The 18980-nt window shown below is 45.0% G+C and overlaps 1 protein-coding gene across 19 annotated transcripts in view; it reads right to left on the reverse strand.

Moving 5' to 3' along the window:
* The window catches only part of cfi (complement factor I), an 86916-nt gene that overhangs the window by 45959 nt on the left and 21977 nt on the right, over positions 1 to 18980 (reverse strand). For all 19 annotated transcript variants that reach the window (XM_033019506.1, XM_033019550.1, XM_033019541.1 and 16 more), the window contains 2 exons: positions 4381 to 4654; positions 1133 to 1292 (listed from right to left, as the gene is read on the reverse strand). In XM_033019506.1, coding sequence (XP_032875397.1) covers positions 1133 to 1292; positions 4381 to 4654 — 434 coding nt within the window. The remainder of the gene's footprint in view (positions 1 to 1132; positions 1293 to 4380; positions 4655 to 18980) is intronic.

Raw genomic sequence — 18980 nt, forward strand, 5'->3', positions numbered from 1 at the left:
AGTATTCATTTCTGATGTGATGACCTCCAAAAGCTGCTTCAAATTGTCACCGGAACAAAAAATATTTGTATCACCGGCAAATATAATCAATTTCAGTATATTTGATACTTTGCATATGTCATTAATGTATATTATGAAAAGCTTTGGACTTAACACAGACCCTTGAGGTACTCCACAAGTTATGTTCATGTAAGTTGATTTGTGTTCACCTATTTCTACAAATTGTTGCCTGCTTCTTAAATAGTTTCTCACCCAATCCAATGTAACCCCTCTGATGCCAAACATATACAGTTTCATGAGTAAAATGTCGTGATTTACGGTATCAAATGCTTTTTTTAAGTCTATGAATATTCCCACTGCAAGTTTTTTATTATCTATGCAATTTGTGATTTCCTCAATTAGTTCCATTCGTGCCATGGATGTTAATCTGTCTGTCCAGAATCCATATTGACTGTCGACCAAAAGCTTATGTTTTTCAATGAAATTGTCAAGACTTTCTGTAAAAAGTTTTCAAGGATCTTGGAGAATTGGGAGAATAAAGAAACAGGCCTGTAATTTGTGAAATGGTGTCTATCCCCAGTTTTATGTAATGATATTACTTATGCTCTTTTCATTTTGTTTGGAAATTTACCGGATTGAAAAGACAAGTTACAGATATGAGTTAATGGTTCTGCAATTTCTTCAATAGCGTTTTTTATTATAATCATATCAATATCATTCCAATCAGTAGAGGATTTGCTTTTACATTTTCTTACAGTGTCTATGATTTATTTTCCTTCAACTGCTCTAAGAAAGATAGATCTAGTATTTCTATCGCAAAGATCAGTATCTACCCCTTCTTTTGTTTCTGGGTCATTAATTTTTTCTGCCAAATCTGGTCCCACATTTACAAAGAATTTGTTAAAACCATTAACCGGATCATCCATATTATTTATTGCCTTGTCTTTCTCAATAAAATACTCAGGGTAACCTGTATTTTTTGATCAATTTCTAATAATCCTATTTAGCACGTTCCATAAACCTTTCATATTGTTTTTATTATTCTCTAATATTTTATTATAACATTAAAATGACACTCAGAAGCACAGATCTCAATTATTTCAAACCCAGAAAACTATGTGTAATTTCTTACAGTTTAAAGTTGAGTTGCCTGCAGACTACATTTGCCTCATGCATTGTCCACTTCTTCTTCTTCTTCTGGTAAACAGGCAGGTTTTCCACGGTTTGATTAAAACTGAAATAAACAACTCCTTGTGTCGAATTACCAGACCCCAAATGAACATAAGTTTGTCCTAGAATTGAAATAAAATAGATATGTTTACATGTTTACTATAGATGGTAGAACAGATTAGAAAGCAGCCTTTCAACTCTGGGTCCTTGTTTACATTCTAATTTATACTGAATAAAAATTGGCCGATGTACTTCTGGATTTAGCTCTTAAAAACAAGGGAACTGAAGGCATCGGCCGATACTTCTGCAGTGGGTACACCTGTGGAGAGGCTGAATGGGAAGAGCCTGTACTTGGGGGTATTAGCTACAGGGAGAGGTTGGACAGACTTGGATTGTTTGGTCCAGATCCAGAGCCAGCAACATTATGGGGGACCCCTACCACCCCAGCAGCGGACTGTTCCAGCTGCTACGGTCAGGCAAACGCCTCCACTGTCATGCTGTGAAAACAGAGAGGATGAGACGGAGTTTCTTCCCACAGGCCATCAGGACTGTAAACTCTTATCTCACCAGTGACTAATTTACTGTACTAATTTACTGTTGTGTTGTGTCTTTTTAAAATTGTTGTTTTTTTCCTAACATGTAAATACTGATTCTATTCTACTCTGTTCTGTAGTTTTTGCACAATCCGCAGGCATTGGCACTTTCATTTCACTGCACATCTTGTTTGTGTATGTGACAAATAAAGTTGACTTGACTTGACTTGACTGGTCTGGATTTGTGGATAGACCTGATGGAAGTATATACAATTCTGAGAGGCATACTGTAGCTGGGGTGGACAGGCAGAACTTTTCACCTAGGATGGAAACTCTAAATACTAAAGGGCATAGATTTAAAATGGGCGGGCCAAAGTTTAATGGAGATGTACAGGAGATGACTCTTTGGAGATCTCTCACGACCATAGGAGACCTCTCACGACCATACAGGTGACCCCTGGCGACATGTCGTGGGTGACCTCTCACGACCATAGGAGACCTTTCACGACCATGGTCTCCTATGGTTGTGAGAGGTCTCCAAAGAGTCGTAGCATCTTTCTGGTTGCCACTGAATTTTCAACATGTTGAAAATTTCGGCGACCTATGACGGGTGCCGGCTGTCGCCTGTAAAGGTCGCGTAAGTGGGACAGGCCCTTTAGTGCTCGTGCAAGGATATACCTAGAACCAAATAGTGTGTGAAGGTCCAGTATGTGTTTAGTGAGAGCAAGTAATAACAATGATTAGTTTAGCTTTAGGTCTCGGTCTATTATTGTCATGTGTGCTAACATACAGTGAAAAGCTTTGATTTGCATGGTATCCACACAGATCAAATGTACCATATATAAATAAAATCGATCAAACTCAAGTACAATAAAGGGGGAAATACCGTGGGTGGAATATAGTTCTCAGCTTTGCAGCACATTGTAACGCACCAGTTCCATAGACAGGGTCTGATGTCTTAGTTGGGTGGAGGTGAGTTGGACAGTACTCTAGCTCATTGAAGGACCATCCAGAAGCCTGGTGACAGAGGTAGGGTTGCCAACTGTCCCGTATTAGCCGGGACATCCCGTATATTGGGCTAAATTGGTTTGTCCCGTACGGGACCGCCCTTGTCCCGTATTTGACTGCTACTACTCGGGTCGAGGGGACTGTCGGGTCGGAACACCGCGTCCGGCCACACCTCACCCGTCCCGACGTAGTGCAGCCCGTGGAGTGCAGCAGCAGTACTTCGTCCGTGGCCACGTCGGTCGGCAGCCCAGACAGCTGTCTGACCTTTGGACCTTCGCTTACCGCCGACACCACCACCCCTCCTTCTCATGACCAATCATCGGTTCATGATCTGGATGGGGTGCTGGACTGTGAGCGTGCAATGTCGCACGGCCCGGGCCAAAACTCCTCAGCTGGCCCGCCGGCTGGGCTTTGTGTGCAGTCCAGCACTCGGGCCAACTCATCATTTACCCAGCCACGGCCGAGTCAGTCAACGAATTGCCGTTGGGAATTTGTCCCTTATTTTGACCTTTTGTCCTTTATTTAGGTTTGAGAAAGTTGGGAAGTTGAGGCAGTGGTGTGCCTTCTTGGCTGTCCCATCAATGTGGTTGATCCACCACAGATCATTGGTAATATTAGCGCCAACATGAAGCACTCGACCATTTCCACTTCGGCATTACTGATGCTTGTACTCCACCTTGCTTCCTGAAGTCAATAATTAACTCCTTCATCCCCTTCGACTGTCAGTGTGCGCTTTCAAGCTTCTGTTGCCTCTGCCGTACGGGAACATGAAGAAGTTGGAATGGCCATTTGATTCATCATTTGATTGTGCCTGCTCTGTGTGATAGCCTGGACTACATCTACAACTCTCTGGAAATTATGGTGGTCTTGGACAGGACTGATCCTAAACCAAGCTGTGATGCAACTCTATTCATTGGAGTGCAGGAGGATGAGGGGTGATCTTGCAGACGTGTATAAAATCATGAGAGGAATAGATCAGGCGCACAGTCTCTTGCCCAAAATAGGGGAATCGAGGACCAGAGGACATAAGTTTGAAGGTGAAGGGGAAAGGAATCTGAGGGGTAACATTTTCACACAAGGGTTGGTGGATGTATAGAACAAGCTGCCAGTGGAGGTAGTTGAGGCTGGGACTCTCCCAACATTTATGAAAGGTACATGGATAGGACAGGTTTGGAGGGATATGGACTAAACGCAGGCAGGTGGGACTAGTTTAGCTGGGACATGTTGGCTGGTGTGGGCAAATTGGGCTGAAGGCCTGTTTCCACACTGTATAGTGATATGATTTCTATAGAGTCATAGCGTCACACTCTATGACTATAATTTCTATATCACTGAAGTGCACCGCACGACTGCACTGTACATAGATGATTTAGAAACATAGAAACATAGAAAATAGGTACAGGAGTAGGCCATTTGGCCCTTCGAGCCAGCACCGCCATGATCATGGCTGATCATCCAAAATCAGTACCCTGTTCCTGCTTTATCCCCATACCCCTTGATTCCGTTGGCCCCGAGGGCTATATCTAACTCTCTCTTGAAAACATCCAGTGAAATGAAAACGTTTCTAATCATCTTTATCATTGCCATCAAGTTTGGCAGCATTTTTCTACTCAATTGGTGACGAGCTGCATGCAAATTTTTCATCACAATTCTATACTTTTATTCTCACCTGATGAGCATTCTCCAAAGTGGGAGAACTTGTCCTGATTCCTCTGACATTCAAAACTTTTCAGTTGGCAGTAAGACCTAAATTTTCGATAATTGGTTGAGCAGACTGGGGATTCAATCTTCGGACATTGATAAGGCACCTTGCACACACATTTCCCATGAAGGCATTTTTCCCAAGGTTGGCAGAAGACTTTCTGACATGATTTGTAGGTATAATTTTCATGTAAACAATCCTCAGACAGTCTTTGTAGGCGAGGGACTGAAGTCTTTGAAGTCTGTGTAATATCAAGATAGAAAATTAGTATAACTATTTTATCAATGTTCAGTTTTTCCAACCATTCCTATTAAATCTTTGCCCTCTCACCTGAAATCTGTGTGTTTTGGTTCTTGCTTCCCCTACACTTACCCGATCTATTCCTCTCATGATCTTATACACCTCTATAAGATCACCCCTTAAGGGGCTGTCCCACTGCAGCGACCTAATTGGCGAGTTTAGAAGAGTTTAGGAGAGTTTGAAAAAGTGTCATATTGGAGACCTCCTTGACTATGTTGAAAACTAGCTTTGACAAGCTACGACTAGCTACGGGAAAATTGGAAAATAGTGAAGAGTGAAGACGATCTCCTTCGGCCTCCCTTCGACCTCCCTTCAACTATGATGAAGACTATCTACGACTACCTTCGATTACCTTCGACTACCCTCGATTACCTATGAATAACATGCCGACCTACTACGACCTACTTCAACTAAACCTACGAGTAAAAAAAATATTGATTTTTTCCATGGCAATCGTTTTTTACTCGCGAGCGAGTTTGAGTCAGTTTGGAAGGGACAATGGCGTGGAACACCAAGCTGAGGTTGATGAACAACAGCCCGACGTAAAAGATTCACATGGTCCAGTGCAGGCTGGAGAGCTAGTGTGATCGCATCCACTGTCAAACTGTCGGAGTGGTAGATTAATTGAAAGTCATTACTGAGGTAGGACATGATATGCATCATAACCAACCTCTTAAAGCACTTCATTGCAATGGACATGAGTATCACTGGTCCGTAGTTATTGAAGCATATCACCTTCATCTTCTTGCATGTCCTTTGTCTGGTGAGGACCTTGGACCAACTGTGAGAGGTTGAAAATTACAGCCCACTGGTTCACTCAGCCTTTGAGAACACGGCCAGGATGCTTTCCAAGGGTCCACTCGCGAGACGGATCTCTCAACCTTGGCCTTGGAGATCTAGATAGCGTAATGGAGTCATTTGGCCCAACTTGACCAACGTGCCCCAAAAGTCAACAAATTTAAGTTTCGAGGCGTACATATCTCTGAAAATCTGTCTTGGGCTCAGCACATTGATGTAATCACAAATAAAGCTCTTTGCGCATTCTATTTCCTCAGACGTTTGAGATTATTTGGCATGTTGAATTTTCACAAGTGTATGGTAGAGATTGTAGACTGGTTGAACCGGTGTTGGTTTGGAAATTCGAATGCTCAAGAAGCAAGAGGCTGCAGGAAGTTTGGTTTGGTTTGGTTTGGTTTGGTGATACAGCATAGAAACAGGCCATTTGGCCCAATAAGTCCATGTGACAATCGATTCACACAAATTCTATCCCACTTTCTCATTTCCCATTGCATGCACATTATGGGGAATTTACAGAAGCCAACTCACCTACAAACCCCACGTCTGAGGAATGTGGGAGGCTATTGGAGGACCTGGAGGAAACCCACGCGGTCACAGGGGGAATGTGCAAACTCCACACAGTCAGCACCTGAGGTCAGGCTTGAACCCTGTAGTCTGGCGCTGTGAGGCAGCAGCAGCTCGACCAGCTGCGCCACTGTGCCACCAAACTGGCGGGCAAATACTTATCCTTCGTGATATTGATCTTCACAACATCGAAAGGATCTACAGGAAGTTCAGCCTCAAGAAGGCAGCTAATTTCATCATAGGCCCACACCACCTTGGCCACACTCTTTTCTTGCTGCTACCATTGGGGAAAAGGAACAGAAGCCATAGACCCTAGTGTGGATGAGAAAGTGGGATTGTATAGTGTGAATGGGTGACCAATGGAGGCCTGTTTCCATTCTGTATCTCTCAGTTAAACTCTACACTAAACTAAGACTAAGCAAGATGGAAACATAAAACAGGAGCGTGAGGATATCATTTGGGCCTTGTGAAGGGACAAGGAGGATGAGCATGATAGACACAGAGTGCTGGAGTAACTCAGCAGGTCAGGCGGCATCACCGGAGACAAAGGATGGGCGACGGTTCGGGTCGGGAACCTTCTTCAGACTGGAGGATGAGGAGGCATTTCTTTAGCCAGAGGGCGGTGAATCTGTGGAATTCATAACCACCGATGGCAGTGGAGGCCAAGTCATTGGTATTTTTAAAGTAGGGATTGATCGGTTCCTGATTAGTAAGGTTGCTAATGGAGGAGGCAGGAGAATGGGGTTGAGCTCAGCCATGAGCAGAGCAGACTCGATGGGCTGAATGGCCTACATCTGCTCCTCTGTCGTATGAGCTTATGGTCTCTATAATTTTCTGCTGAATTGTAGAGCAGGTGACTTGATTGAAACATCGAAGATTCTGTGACGTCTTGATCGGATGGAAGGGGAGAGGATGTTTTCTCTTGTGGCAGGATCTAGAAAAATGAGGAAATGATCCCATCTCCCTCTTTTGTTGTCCCCAGCCAATCTATCATCTACCTGCCTCTCTCTCCCAACTCCACCCCTCCCCCTTCCGACTCCATCTTTCCATCATCCTCCATCCATCGCTCGCTAGCTCTTGTCCCACCACTCACCCACTCCTCTTCATCTTGGCTACCTCCTCTTGCCACCCAGTCCTAATGCAGGCTTTTGGCCCAACAATTCGGGCGGCAAGGCGGCGCAGCGGTAGAGTTGCTGCCTTACAGCGCTTGCAGCGCCAGAGGCCCGGGTTCGATCCTGACTACGGGTGCTGCCTGTACGGAGTTTGTACGTTCTCCCCGTGACCTGCGTCCATTTTCTCAGAGATCTTCGGTTTCCTCCCACACTCCAAAGACGTACAGTTTTGTAGATTAATTGGCTTGGTGTAAGTGTAAATTGTCCCTTGTGTGTGCAGGGTAGTGTTAATGTGCGGGGATCGCTGGTCGGTGCGGACTTGGTGGGCTGAAGTGACTGTTTCTGTGCTGTGTCTCTAAACTAAAACAAAACTAAATGATTTCCCCCCCAGAGATGCTTCTCGACTACTGAGTTCCTCCAGTACATTGCTTGTTTCTCCATATTCCAGCATCTGCAGCTTCTTGTAGACAAGGAGTCCTATTTGTGATCAGTAGGAATTGTCCATTTAAAACAAAAATGAGGGGAATTTTGCCTTGAAATATCCTTCTTCGGTGGGTGGTGAAATAAGAGTATTTGCATAATATTAAGGCAGGAGTAGATCGATACCCAAAAAACAAGTGGGTGAAGAGGCATGGTGAGAATCCAAAGTAAAATATTCACAGTCACAGATTGATACAGGCCCTTCAGCCCAACTTGCCCACACCGGCCAACATGTCCCAGTTTCACTAGTCCCACCTGCCCGCCTTTGGCCCATATCCCTCCAAACCTTGTCCTATCCATGCATCAGTCTAACTGTTTCTCAAACGTTGAGATAGTCCCAGCCTCAACTACCTCCTCTGGCAGCTTGTTCCATACGCCCACCTCCCTCTGTGTGAAAAGGTTATCCCTCGGATTCCTATTCAATCTTTCCCCCTTCACCTTAAACCTATGTCCTCTGGTCCTCGATTCCCCTACTCTGGGCAAGAGACTCGGTGCATCTACCAGATCTGTTCCTCTCATGATTCTATACACCTCTATACACCCCTTCATCCTCCTGCACTCCAAGGAATAGAGACCCAGCCTGCTCAATCTCTGCCTATAACACACATCCTCCAGTGCAGCTGAAGGTCCTGAAATATCATTAAAATTATACTCAAAAGCACAGATCTCAATTATTTCAAACCCAGAAAACTATGTGTAATTTCTTACAGTTCAAAGTTGAGTTGCCTGCAGACTACATTTGCCTCATGCACTGTCCACTTCTTCGTCTGGCAAACAGGCACTTTTTCTGCAGTTTGATTCAAACTGAGAAAAACAACCCCTTGTGTCGAATTGATTCACCTACTCTAGGCAGTTACAGCAGATTGCTGCGAAAGTTACAACAGATGAGCCATGATCTTACTGGATGGCAGGGCAGGCTGAAGTGACCTCCTCTTGCTCCCAATTCATGTGTTTGTACGTCCACAAATTCCTGAATATAATGTGGTGATTTGGTAAGATTGATGAGAGAAGGCATAGAGTACTTGGCTTTGGTAATTCGCTTGGAACTAGCCTGCACTTGTTTAGCTGCATCAAAAACTTTGGGTGCTCACGTGGATGTTTGGGCAGCTAGGACACCTTGGACACCAATGTTGCTGAGGACTCCCTGGGTATCAGAGCACTCCAAGAATGGATTGTCTAACATATTACTGAAGGATAGGATCAAGCATCTGCCACCATCTTTTAACAACATAATGTTAATTGCAAACCCACCCTGCCAAGCCAATGTAATATTTTTGTCACCAATATAAAGTCAAAGATTCCCAATTCAAATTTGTATGGCTACCTTGAAAAAATGGTTATAAAAGCTGCCCAATATCCCATTAAAATACCTCATTAAAATTAAACCATTTAGTTCATAATGTCTCTCCATTCAATACATCAGTTCAGTCAAAGAGTCATAAAGTGATACAGTGTGGAAACAGGCCCTTCGGCCCAACTTGCCCACACTAGCCAACATGTCCCAGCTACACCAGTCCCACCTGCCCGTGTTTGGTCCGTATCTGTCCAAAGGGATTTGGTCCAAATCCCTCCAAAGATTTCACTGACTTAAATCTCATTTGATAATTTCATGATATAACCACTGATGCTGGCTTCCCCTGTCTGACTGATTGATTGATTGGAATTGAGTTAAAGATACAGCATGGAAACGGGCCCTTCCATCCACTGAGTCCATGCGAACCATCAACCACCCATGCACACTATGTTCACACGTTCACATCCACTCCCTGTACATTAAGGGCAATTTACTGAGGCTGATTAAGTTACACACCCAAGTGTCTTTGGGATGTGGGATGAAACTGGAGCACCCAAGGGATATTGTGCAAACTTCACACAGACAGCACCCGAGATCAGAGTCAAACCGGGTCTTTGGCATTGTGAGCCAATAGCTCTACCAGCTTCGCCACTGTGCTCCAGACTAGTACTTTTTCCTATTACTATCCTCCTCATTATTTCTATGTTTACAAGTTTTGTGTTCAATGCATGACTTAAATGTGGGCGGCACGGTGGCGTTGCAGTAGAGCTACTGCCTTACAGCGCCAGAAACCCGGATCCGATCCTGTCTACGTGCGCTGTCTGTATGGAGTTTGTACGTTCTCCCTGTGACTTGTGTGGATTTTCTCCGAGATCTTCGGTTTTCCTCCCACACTCCAAAGGCGTCCAGGTTTGTAGGTTAATTGGCTTGGTAATAAATGTAAAATTGGCCCTAGTGTGTGTAAGATAGAGTTTGTGTGTGGGGATCGCTGGTCGGTGCGGACTCGGTGGGCTGAAGGGCCTGTTTCCGCGCTGTATCTCTAAACTAAACTAAATACTAAATATGGCTCATGTGCTGAAGAATGACAGCGGTTTTATTGACAACCCCGGGTAAACACCACTTCGCACCCAAACCACCCCTTCTCCGGGCACTTTCCCTTGCAACCGCAGTAAATGCTACACTTGTCGCTTTACCTCCCCCCTTGTCTCCATTCAAGGACCCAAACAATCTTTCCTGGTGCGGCAGAGGTTCACCTGCACCTCCTCCAACCTCATCTATTGCATTCGTTGCTCTACTTGTCAGCTGCTCTACATCGGTGAGACCAAGCGTAGGCTTGGCGATGGCTTCGCCCAATACCTCCGCTCGGTTCGCAATAACCAACCTGATCTCCTGGTGGCTCAGCACTTCAACTCCCTCTCTCATTCCGAATCTGACCTTTCTGTCCTGGGCCTCCTCCATGGCCAGAGTGAGGCCCTCCGGAAATTCGAGGAGCAGCACCTCATATTTCGCTTGGGCAGCTTACACCCCAGTGGTATGAACATTGACTTCTCTAATTTCAGGTAGTCCCTACTTTCTCTTCCCCTTCTCAGCTCTCAATCATATAACCATATAACCATATAACAATTACAGCACGTAAACAGGCCATCTCGGCCTTACAAGTCCGTGCCGAACACTTATTTTCCCCTAGTCCCATCTACCTGCACTCAGACCATAACCCTCCATTCCTTTCCCATCCATATACCTATCCAATTTATTTTTAAATGATAAAATCGAACCTGCCTCCACCACTTCCACTGGAAGCTCATTCCACACAGCTACCACTCTCTGAGTAAAGAAGTTCCCCCTCATGTTACCCCTAAACTTCTGTCCTTTAATTCTGAAGTCATGTCCTCTTGTTTGAATCTTCCCTACTCTCAATGGGAAAAGCTTATCCACGTCATCCCACTGTCTCCACCTCTTCCTTTCTTCCTCCCGCCCCCCACCCTCACATCAGTCTGAAGAAGGGTTTCGGCCCGAAACGTTGCCTATTTCCTTTGCTCCATAGATGCTGCCTCACCCGCTGCGTTTCTCCAACATTTTTGTCTACCTTCCCTCATTTTGAAAATCACCAATTGAGAATTTGTTTCCTGCTTCAAAATCATCACAAGTAAATGAATACTATCCTTTAAATTGCATCAACTCTAATTTGATCATTGGTTTATTATGAGTAAATTTTCACATGACTATTGAAAATGCATGTCAAGGCACTTGGTCAATTCATCAAATAACAGTTTAATCGGTGGGCGGCGCGACTCTCGTCAGCAGCGGCCTCTGCAGTCCGTCTGCGTTTTTATTATTTTATGTCTATGTTTTTATGTAGTTTTTGTTATTTTTTGTTGGGGTATGTGTGTGGGGGGGGGGGTGGTGGTGGGGTGGGAGGGAGGGGGTAACTTTTAAATCTCTCCCTGCACGGGAGACCCGACCTTTTCTTTGTCGGGTCTCCGTTGTCGTTGGGGCTGCAACGAGGAGCGGCCTCCAACAGTAAGACCGGGGGCTCTGGTGCCGACTACTCACCTCACCGTCGCGGAGCTGGCCGAGTCCAGAGCGGGTGGAGCGGTGGTGGAGCGCTGCTGTGGCCCGACCTCCGGAGGTTCGGAGGCTGCAACTGCGGGTCTGGCGGATGGCGGCACCGGGAGCCCGCGGGTCCCTGGAGGGAGACCGCTTTTCAGGGCTCCCGCAACGGCGACTTCTCCCGCCCGAGTTGCGGGGTTGAAGAGCTCCTGGAGCGGGGCCTTACATCATCGCCCCGCGCGGCTTGGAATGGCCGCGGGACTTTGCGAGCGCACGCCGGGGGCTCTAACATCAAGAACCCGGTGTGCGACCTTGCATCACCCGGCGTGGCTTTAATGGCCGCGGAACAATCGCCATCGCCAGCCGGGGGCTTTGACTTTGACTCTGACATCGGGGGGGAGAGTGCAGTGGAGAGATAAGTTTTTTTGGCCTTCCATCACAGCAATGTGATGGATGTTTATGTAAATTATGTTGTGTCTTGGGTCTATTTGTTTGTAATGTATGCCTGCAGAAACGTCATTTCGTTTGGACCTCAAGGGGTCCAAATGACAAATAAATTGTATCGTATCGTATCGTAATCAAATCGTGGCTGCACATGTGCAAATATCCCTGAAGATGGCAGCACCAGACAAAACAGGGCTTTGTTACAGTGCATTCTGAAAATATTCAGACCCCTTCACTCTTTCCACATTTTGTTACGTTGCAGCCTTATTCTAAAATGGATTCAATTCTTTTTTTTTTATCATCAATCTACACACAATACCCCATAATATAAAAGCAAAAACAGGTGTTTAGAAATGTTTGCAAAATAATTAAAAATAAATAACTGAAATATCACATTTACATAAGCATTCAGACCTTTTGCTATGACACTCAAAATTGAGCATAGGTTCATCCCGTTTCCATTGATTATCTTTGAGATGTTTCCGGAACTTGATTGGAGTCCACCATTGGTAAATTAAATTGATTGTACATGATTTGGAAAGGCACACACACCTGTCTATATAAGGTCCCACAGTTGACAATGCATGTCAGAGCAACAACCTAGCCATGAAGACAAAAGAATTGTCCATAGACCTCCAAGACAGGATTGTGTCGAGACACAGATCTGCAGCATTGCGGGTCCCGAATAGCACAGTGGCCTCCGTCATTCTTAAATGGAAGAACTTTGGAACCACCAGGACTCTTCATAGAGCTGGCTGCCCGGCCAGACTGAGCCATCAGGGGAGAAAGGCCTTGGTCAGGGAGGTGACCAGGAACCCGATGGTCACTCTGACAAAGCTCCAGAGTTCCCCTGTGGAGAAGGGAGAACCTTCCAGAAGGACAACTATATCTGCAGCACTCCACCAATCAGGCCTTTATGGTAGAGTGGCCAGATGGAAACCACTCCTCAGTAAAAGGCACATGACAGCCCGCTTGGAGTTTGCCAAAAGGCATGAGAAACTTTGGTCAGATTCTCTGGTCTGATGAAACCAAGATTGAACTCTTTGGCCTGAATGCCAAGCGTCACGTCTGGAGGAAACCAGGCACCGCTCATCACCTAACCAATACCATACCTATAGTGAAACATGGTGGTGGCAGCATCATGCTGTGGGGATGTTTTTCAGCGGCAGGAACTGGGAGACTAGTCAGGATTGAGGGAAAGATGAACGGAGCAAAGTACAGAGAGATCCTTGATGAAAACCTGCTCCAGAGCATTCAGGACAGACTGTTGTGGAGGTTCACCTTCCAACAGGACAACGACCCTAAGCACACAGCCAAGACAACGCAGGAGTGGCTTTGTGACAAGTCTGTGAATGTCCTTGAGTGGCCCAGCTAGAGCCCGGACTTGAACCCGATAGAACAAGGGCTGTGAGTATTTAAATCGAGCGCGGGGCTTTCTTTCACAGAGGCCCGGGAACCGTTGGAGCGAGTGGAGGGGGGTCAGTTACCGAAATCTGTAACGTTCCACACTCCATAGGGAGGGTTCTGGTGGAAGCCGCTGATTGGTGGAAGCAGACTAGAGGAAGCAGCTGATTGGGTGCAACCTCAGGTTAGCATTTCTGTTTTAGTAAAGGTACAGTGCTTTAGTAAAGGTACAGTGGGCTAAAGGTACAGTGAGCTAAAGGTACAGTGGGCTAAAGGTACAGTGAGCTAAAGGTACAGTGGGCTAAAGGTACAGTGGGCTAAAGGTACAGTGAGCTAAAGGTACAGTGGGCTAAAGGTACAGTGGGCTAAAGGTACAGTGGGCTAAAGGTACAGTGGGCTAAAGGTACAGTGGGCTAAAGGTACAGTGGGCTAAAGGTACAGTGGGCTAAAGGTACAGTGGGCTAAAGGTACAGTGAACTAAAGGTACAGTGGGCTAAAGGTACAGTGAGCTAGTGGGCTAAAGGTACAGTGGGCTAAAGGTACAGTGGGCTAAAGGTACAGTGAGCCAAGGGTACAGTGGGCTAAAGGTACAGTGGGCTAAAGGTACAGTGGGCTAAAGGTACAGTGAGCCAAGGGTACAGTGGGCTAAAGGTACAGTGGGCTAAAGGTACAGTGAGCCAAGGGTACAGTGAGCTAAGGGTACAGTGCTTTAGTAAAGGTACAGTGAGCCAAGGGTACAGTGGGCTAAAGGTACAGTGCTTTAGTAAAGGTACAGTGAGCTAAAGGTACAGTGAGTTAAAGGTACAGTGAGCTAAGGGTACAGTGCTTTAGTAAAGGTACAGTGCTTTTTGTTTATATAATAAAGGTACAGTTTAAAGGTCAAGAGGGAGCAGCTGTTTGTGTCAGATACCTGCTGATTTCTCCCAGCAGTTTCTATTGTATTATACTTGTATTGTATCCAGGGTAAGGCGGGAGAATGACAGCCAGAGCAGTGTACTGTTCGGGATGTCAGATGTGGGAGGTCATGGTGTCGGATGGCCCTCCAGACGTCCACATCTGCACCAGGTGCATCGAGATGGGGCTCCTAAGGGACCGTATTAGGATCCTGGAGCAGCAGCTCGATGACCTCTGTCTGGTCAGGGAGAATGAGGAGGTCATAGAGGGGAGTTATAGGGAGGTGGTCACTCCAAAACCACGGGAGAGAGACATGTGGGTCACGCTAAGGAAGGGCAAGGGGCAGAGGCAGGGACGAGTGAGTACTCCAATGTCGGTACACCTTGGAAATAAGTACTCCTGTTTGAGTACGGATGGGGGTGACAGCCTGCCCGGGGGTAGCGACAGCGGACGGGCCTCCAGCACAGAGACCGGCCCTGTTGCTCCGAAAGGTAGGGACAAAAAGAAGAGGGCAATAGTAATTGGGGACTCTATTGTTAGGGGGTCGGATAGGCGATTCTGTGGACGCAGTCGGGAGACCAGGATGGTGGTCTGCCTCCCTGGTGCCAAGGTCTCGGACGTGTCTCAACGCGTCCAAGATATCCTTAAATCAGAGGGAGAGGAGCCTGAGGTCGTGGTACATATAGGTACCAATGACATAGGTAAAAAAGGGAAGAGGTCCTGAAGGGAGGATTTAGGGAGTTGGGAGGAGAGTTAAGGAAAAGGACCAAAAAGGTAACAATCTCAGGATTACTGCCTGTGCCACGCGACAGTGAGAGTAGGAATGGAGCGAGGTGGAGGATAAATGCGTGGCTGAAAGACTGGTGCAGAGGGCAGGGATTCAAGTTTCTGGATCATTGGGACTTCTTTTGGGGAAGGTGGGACCTGTACAGAAAGGATGGGTTGCACTTGAACCCGAGGGGGACCAATATCCTGGCGGGGAAATTTGCAAAGGCTACTGGGGAGACTTTAAACTAGAATGGTTGGGGCGAGGGACTCAAATAGAGAAAGCTAGTAGACAGAATGGGAGGCAGGAAGCAGAAAAGGGAAGCATTCGGACACAAGAGGAGAAAGAAGAAAAAGGAAATAAACAGAGAATAAGAGGCGGGGGGTTTCTTAAATGTGCATATTTTAATGCTAGGAGCATTGTAAGAAAGGTGGATGAGCTTATAGTCTGGATAGACACCTGGAAGTATGATGTTGTGGCGATCAGTGAAACATGGTTGCAGGAGGGCTGTGATTGGAAACTAAATATTCCAGGATTTCGTTGCTTCAGGTGTGATAGAATTGGAGGGGCAAGAGGTGGAGGTGTTGCATTGCTAGTCAGGGAATATATTACAGCAGTGCTTTGGCAGGATAGATTGGAGGGCTCATCTAGGGAGGCTATTTGGGTGGAACTGAGAAGTGGGAAAGGTTTAGCAACACTTATAGGGGTGTATTATAGACCGCCAAATGGGGAGCGAGAATTGGAAGAGCAAATATGTAAGGAGATAGCAGATATTAGTAGTAAGCACAAGGTAGTGATTGTGGGAGATTTCAACTTTCCACACATAGACTGGGAAACACATTCTGTAAATGGGCTGGATGGGTTGGAGTTTGTAAAATGTGTGCAGGATAGTTTTTTGCAGCAATACATAGAGGTACCTACTAGAGGAGGGGCAGTGCTGGACCTCCTGTTAGGAAATGAGACGGGACAGGTGGCGGAGGTATGCGTTGGGGAGCACTTCGGGTCCAGTGATCACAATACCATTAGTTTCAATATAATTATGGAGAGGGTCAGAACTGGACCTAGGGTTGAGATTTTTGATTGGAGAAAGGCTAACTTTGATGAGATGCGAAATGATTTAAAAGGAGTGAACTGGGACATTTTGTTTTATGGGAAGGATGTAGAAGAGAAATGGAGGACATTTAAAGGGGAAATTATAAGAGTACAGAATCTTTATGTTCCTGTTCGGTTGAAAGGAAACAGTAAAAATTGGAAAGAGCCCTGGTTTTCAAGGGAAATTGGACATCTTGTTCGGAAAAAGAGGGAGATCTACAATAATTATAGGCAGCATGAAGTAAATGAGGTGCTTGAGGAGTATAAGGAATGTAAAAAGAATCTTAAGAAAGAAATTAGAAAAGCTTAAAGAAGATATGAGGTTGCTTTGGGTAAGGTGAAAGTAAATCCAAAGGGTTTCTACAGCTATATTAATAGCAAAAGGATAACAAGGGATAAAATTGGTCCATTGGAGAGACAGAGTGGACAGCTATCTGCAGAGCCAAAAGAGATGGGGGAGGTATTGAACAATTTATTTTCTTCGGTATTCACCAAGGAGAAGGATATTGAATTATGTGAGGTAAGGGAAACTAGTAGAGTAGCTATGGATACAATGAGTTTCAAAGTAAAAGAAGTACTGACACTTTTGAAAAATATAAAAGTGGATAAGTCTCCAGGTCCTGACAGGATATTCCCTAGGACATTGAGGGAAGTTAGTGTAGAAATACCTGGGGCTATGACAGAAATATTTCAAATGTCATTAGAAATGGGAATAGTCCCCGAGGATTGGCATACTGCGCATGTTGTTCCATTGTTTAAAAAGAGTAAACCTAGCAATTATAGACCTGTTAGTTTGACTTCAGTGGTGGGCAAATTAATGGAAAAGATACTTAGAGATAATATATATAAGCATCTGGATAAACAGGGTCTGATTAGGAACAGTCAACATGGATTTGTGCCTGGAAGGTCATGTTTGACTAATCTTCTTGAATTTTTTGAAGAGGTTACTAGGGAAATTGACGAGGGTAAAGCAGTGGATGTTGTCTATATGGACTTTAGTAAGGCCTTTGACAAGGTTCCTCATGGAAGGTTGGTTAAGAAGGTTCAACTGTTGGGTATAAATGCAGGAGTAGCAAGATGGATTCAACAGTGGCTGAATGGGAGACGCCAGAGGGTAATGGTGGATGGCTGTTTGTCGTGTTGGAGGCAGGTGACTAGTGGGGTGCCTCAGGCATCTGTGTTGGGTCCTTTGTTGTTTGTCATGTACATCAATGATCTGGATGAAGGGGTGGTAAATTGGATTAGTAAGTATGCAGATGATACCAAGATAGGGGGTGTTGTGGATAATGAAGAGGATTTCCAAAGTCTACAGAGTGATTTATGCCATTTGGAAGAATGGGCTGAAAGATGGCAGATGGAGTTTAATGCTGATAAATGTGAGGTGCTACACCTTGGCAGTCCAAAATAGGACGTACATGGTAAATGGTAGGGAATTGAAGAATGCAGTTGAACAGAGGGATCTGGGAATAACTGTGCATAGTTCCTTGAAGTTGGAATCTCATATAGATAGGGTGGTAAAGAAAGCTTTTGGAATGCTAGCCTTTATAAATCAGAGCATTGAGTATAGAAGCTGGGATGTAATGTTAAAATTGTACAAGGCATTGGTGAGACCAAATCTGGAGTATGGTGTACAATTTTGGTCACCCAATTATAGGAAGGATGTCAACAAAATAGAGAGAGTACAGAGGAGATTTTCTAGAATGTTGCCTGGGTTTCAACAACTAAGTTACAGAGAAAGGTTGAATAAGTTAGGTCTTTATTCTCTGGAGCGCAGAAGGTTAAGGTGGGACTTGATAGAGGTCTTTATAATGATGAGAGGGATAGACAGAGTTGATGTGGACAAGCTTTTCCCTTTGAGAATAGGGAAGATTCAAACAAGAGGACATGACTTCAGAATTAAGGGACAGAAGTTTAGGGATAACATGAGGGGGAACTTCTTTACTCAGAGAGTGGTAGCGGTGTGGAATGAGCTTCCAGTGGAAGTGGTGGAGGCAGGTTCGTTGGTATCATTTAAAAATAAATTGGATAGGCATATGGATGAGAAGGGAATGGAGGGTTATGGTATGAGTGCAGGCAGGTCGGACTAAGGGAAAATAATTGTTCGGCACGGACTTGTAGGGCCGAGATGGCCTGTTTCCGTGCTGTAATTGTTATATGGTTATATGGTTAACAACTCAAGAGGGACCTGAAAATAGCTGTGCATCGACGCTCCCCATCCAACCTGGCAGAGCTTGAGAGGATTTGCAGAGAAGAATGGGAGAAATTACCCAAATACAGGTGTGCCAAGCTTGTAGAGTCATACCCAAGAAGACTTGAGGCTGTAATCGCTGCCAAAGGTGCCTCAACAAAGAACTGAGTAAAGGGTCTGAATACTTATGTAAATGTGATATTTCAGTTTGTTTTTTTTAATTACTTTGCAAAAATTTCTAAACACCATTTCTAAACAATTTCACATAATTATTATGGGGTATTGTGTGTAGATTGATGATAGATTTTAGAATAAGGCTGTAACGTAAAGAAATCTGGAAAAAGTGAACGGGTCTGAATACTTTCTGAATGCACTGTATATACTCAATACCTAACCGCTGAAGGCCTTCTATACTCAATACCTGACTCATGAAGGTCTTCCATATTCATACCTGGCTGATCAAATCAAATCAAATTTATTTATAAAGCACATTTAAAAACAACCCACGTTGACCAAAGTGCTTTACAAACCAGAGCAGGTAGCTAAAATCACAAAAAGAAACAGACATACACAGGAATGCACACAGCTACAAATAATCAGCTCAAAGACACAAAACAAAGATCAGCCACATCAGGGGGATTCAAACGCTAGTGAATAAAAATAGGTTTTGAGCCTGGACTT

This window comes from Amblyraja radiata, chromosome 1, assembly GCF_010909765.2.
Source record: "Amblyraja radiata isolate CabotCenter1 chromosome 1, sAmbRad1.1.pri, whole genome shotgun sequence".
NCBI lineage: Eukaryota > Metazoa > Chordata > Chondrichthyes > Rajiformes > Rajidae > Amblyraja > Amblyraja radiata.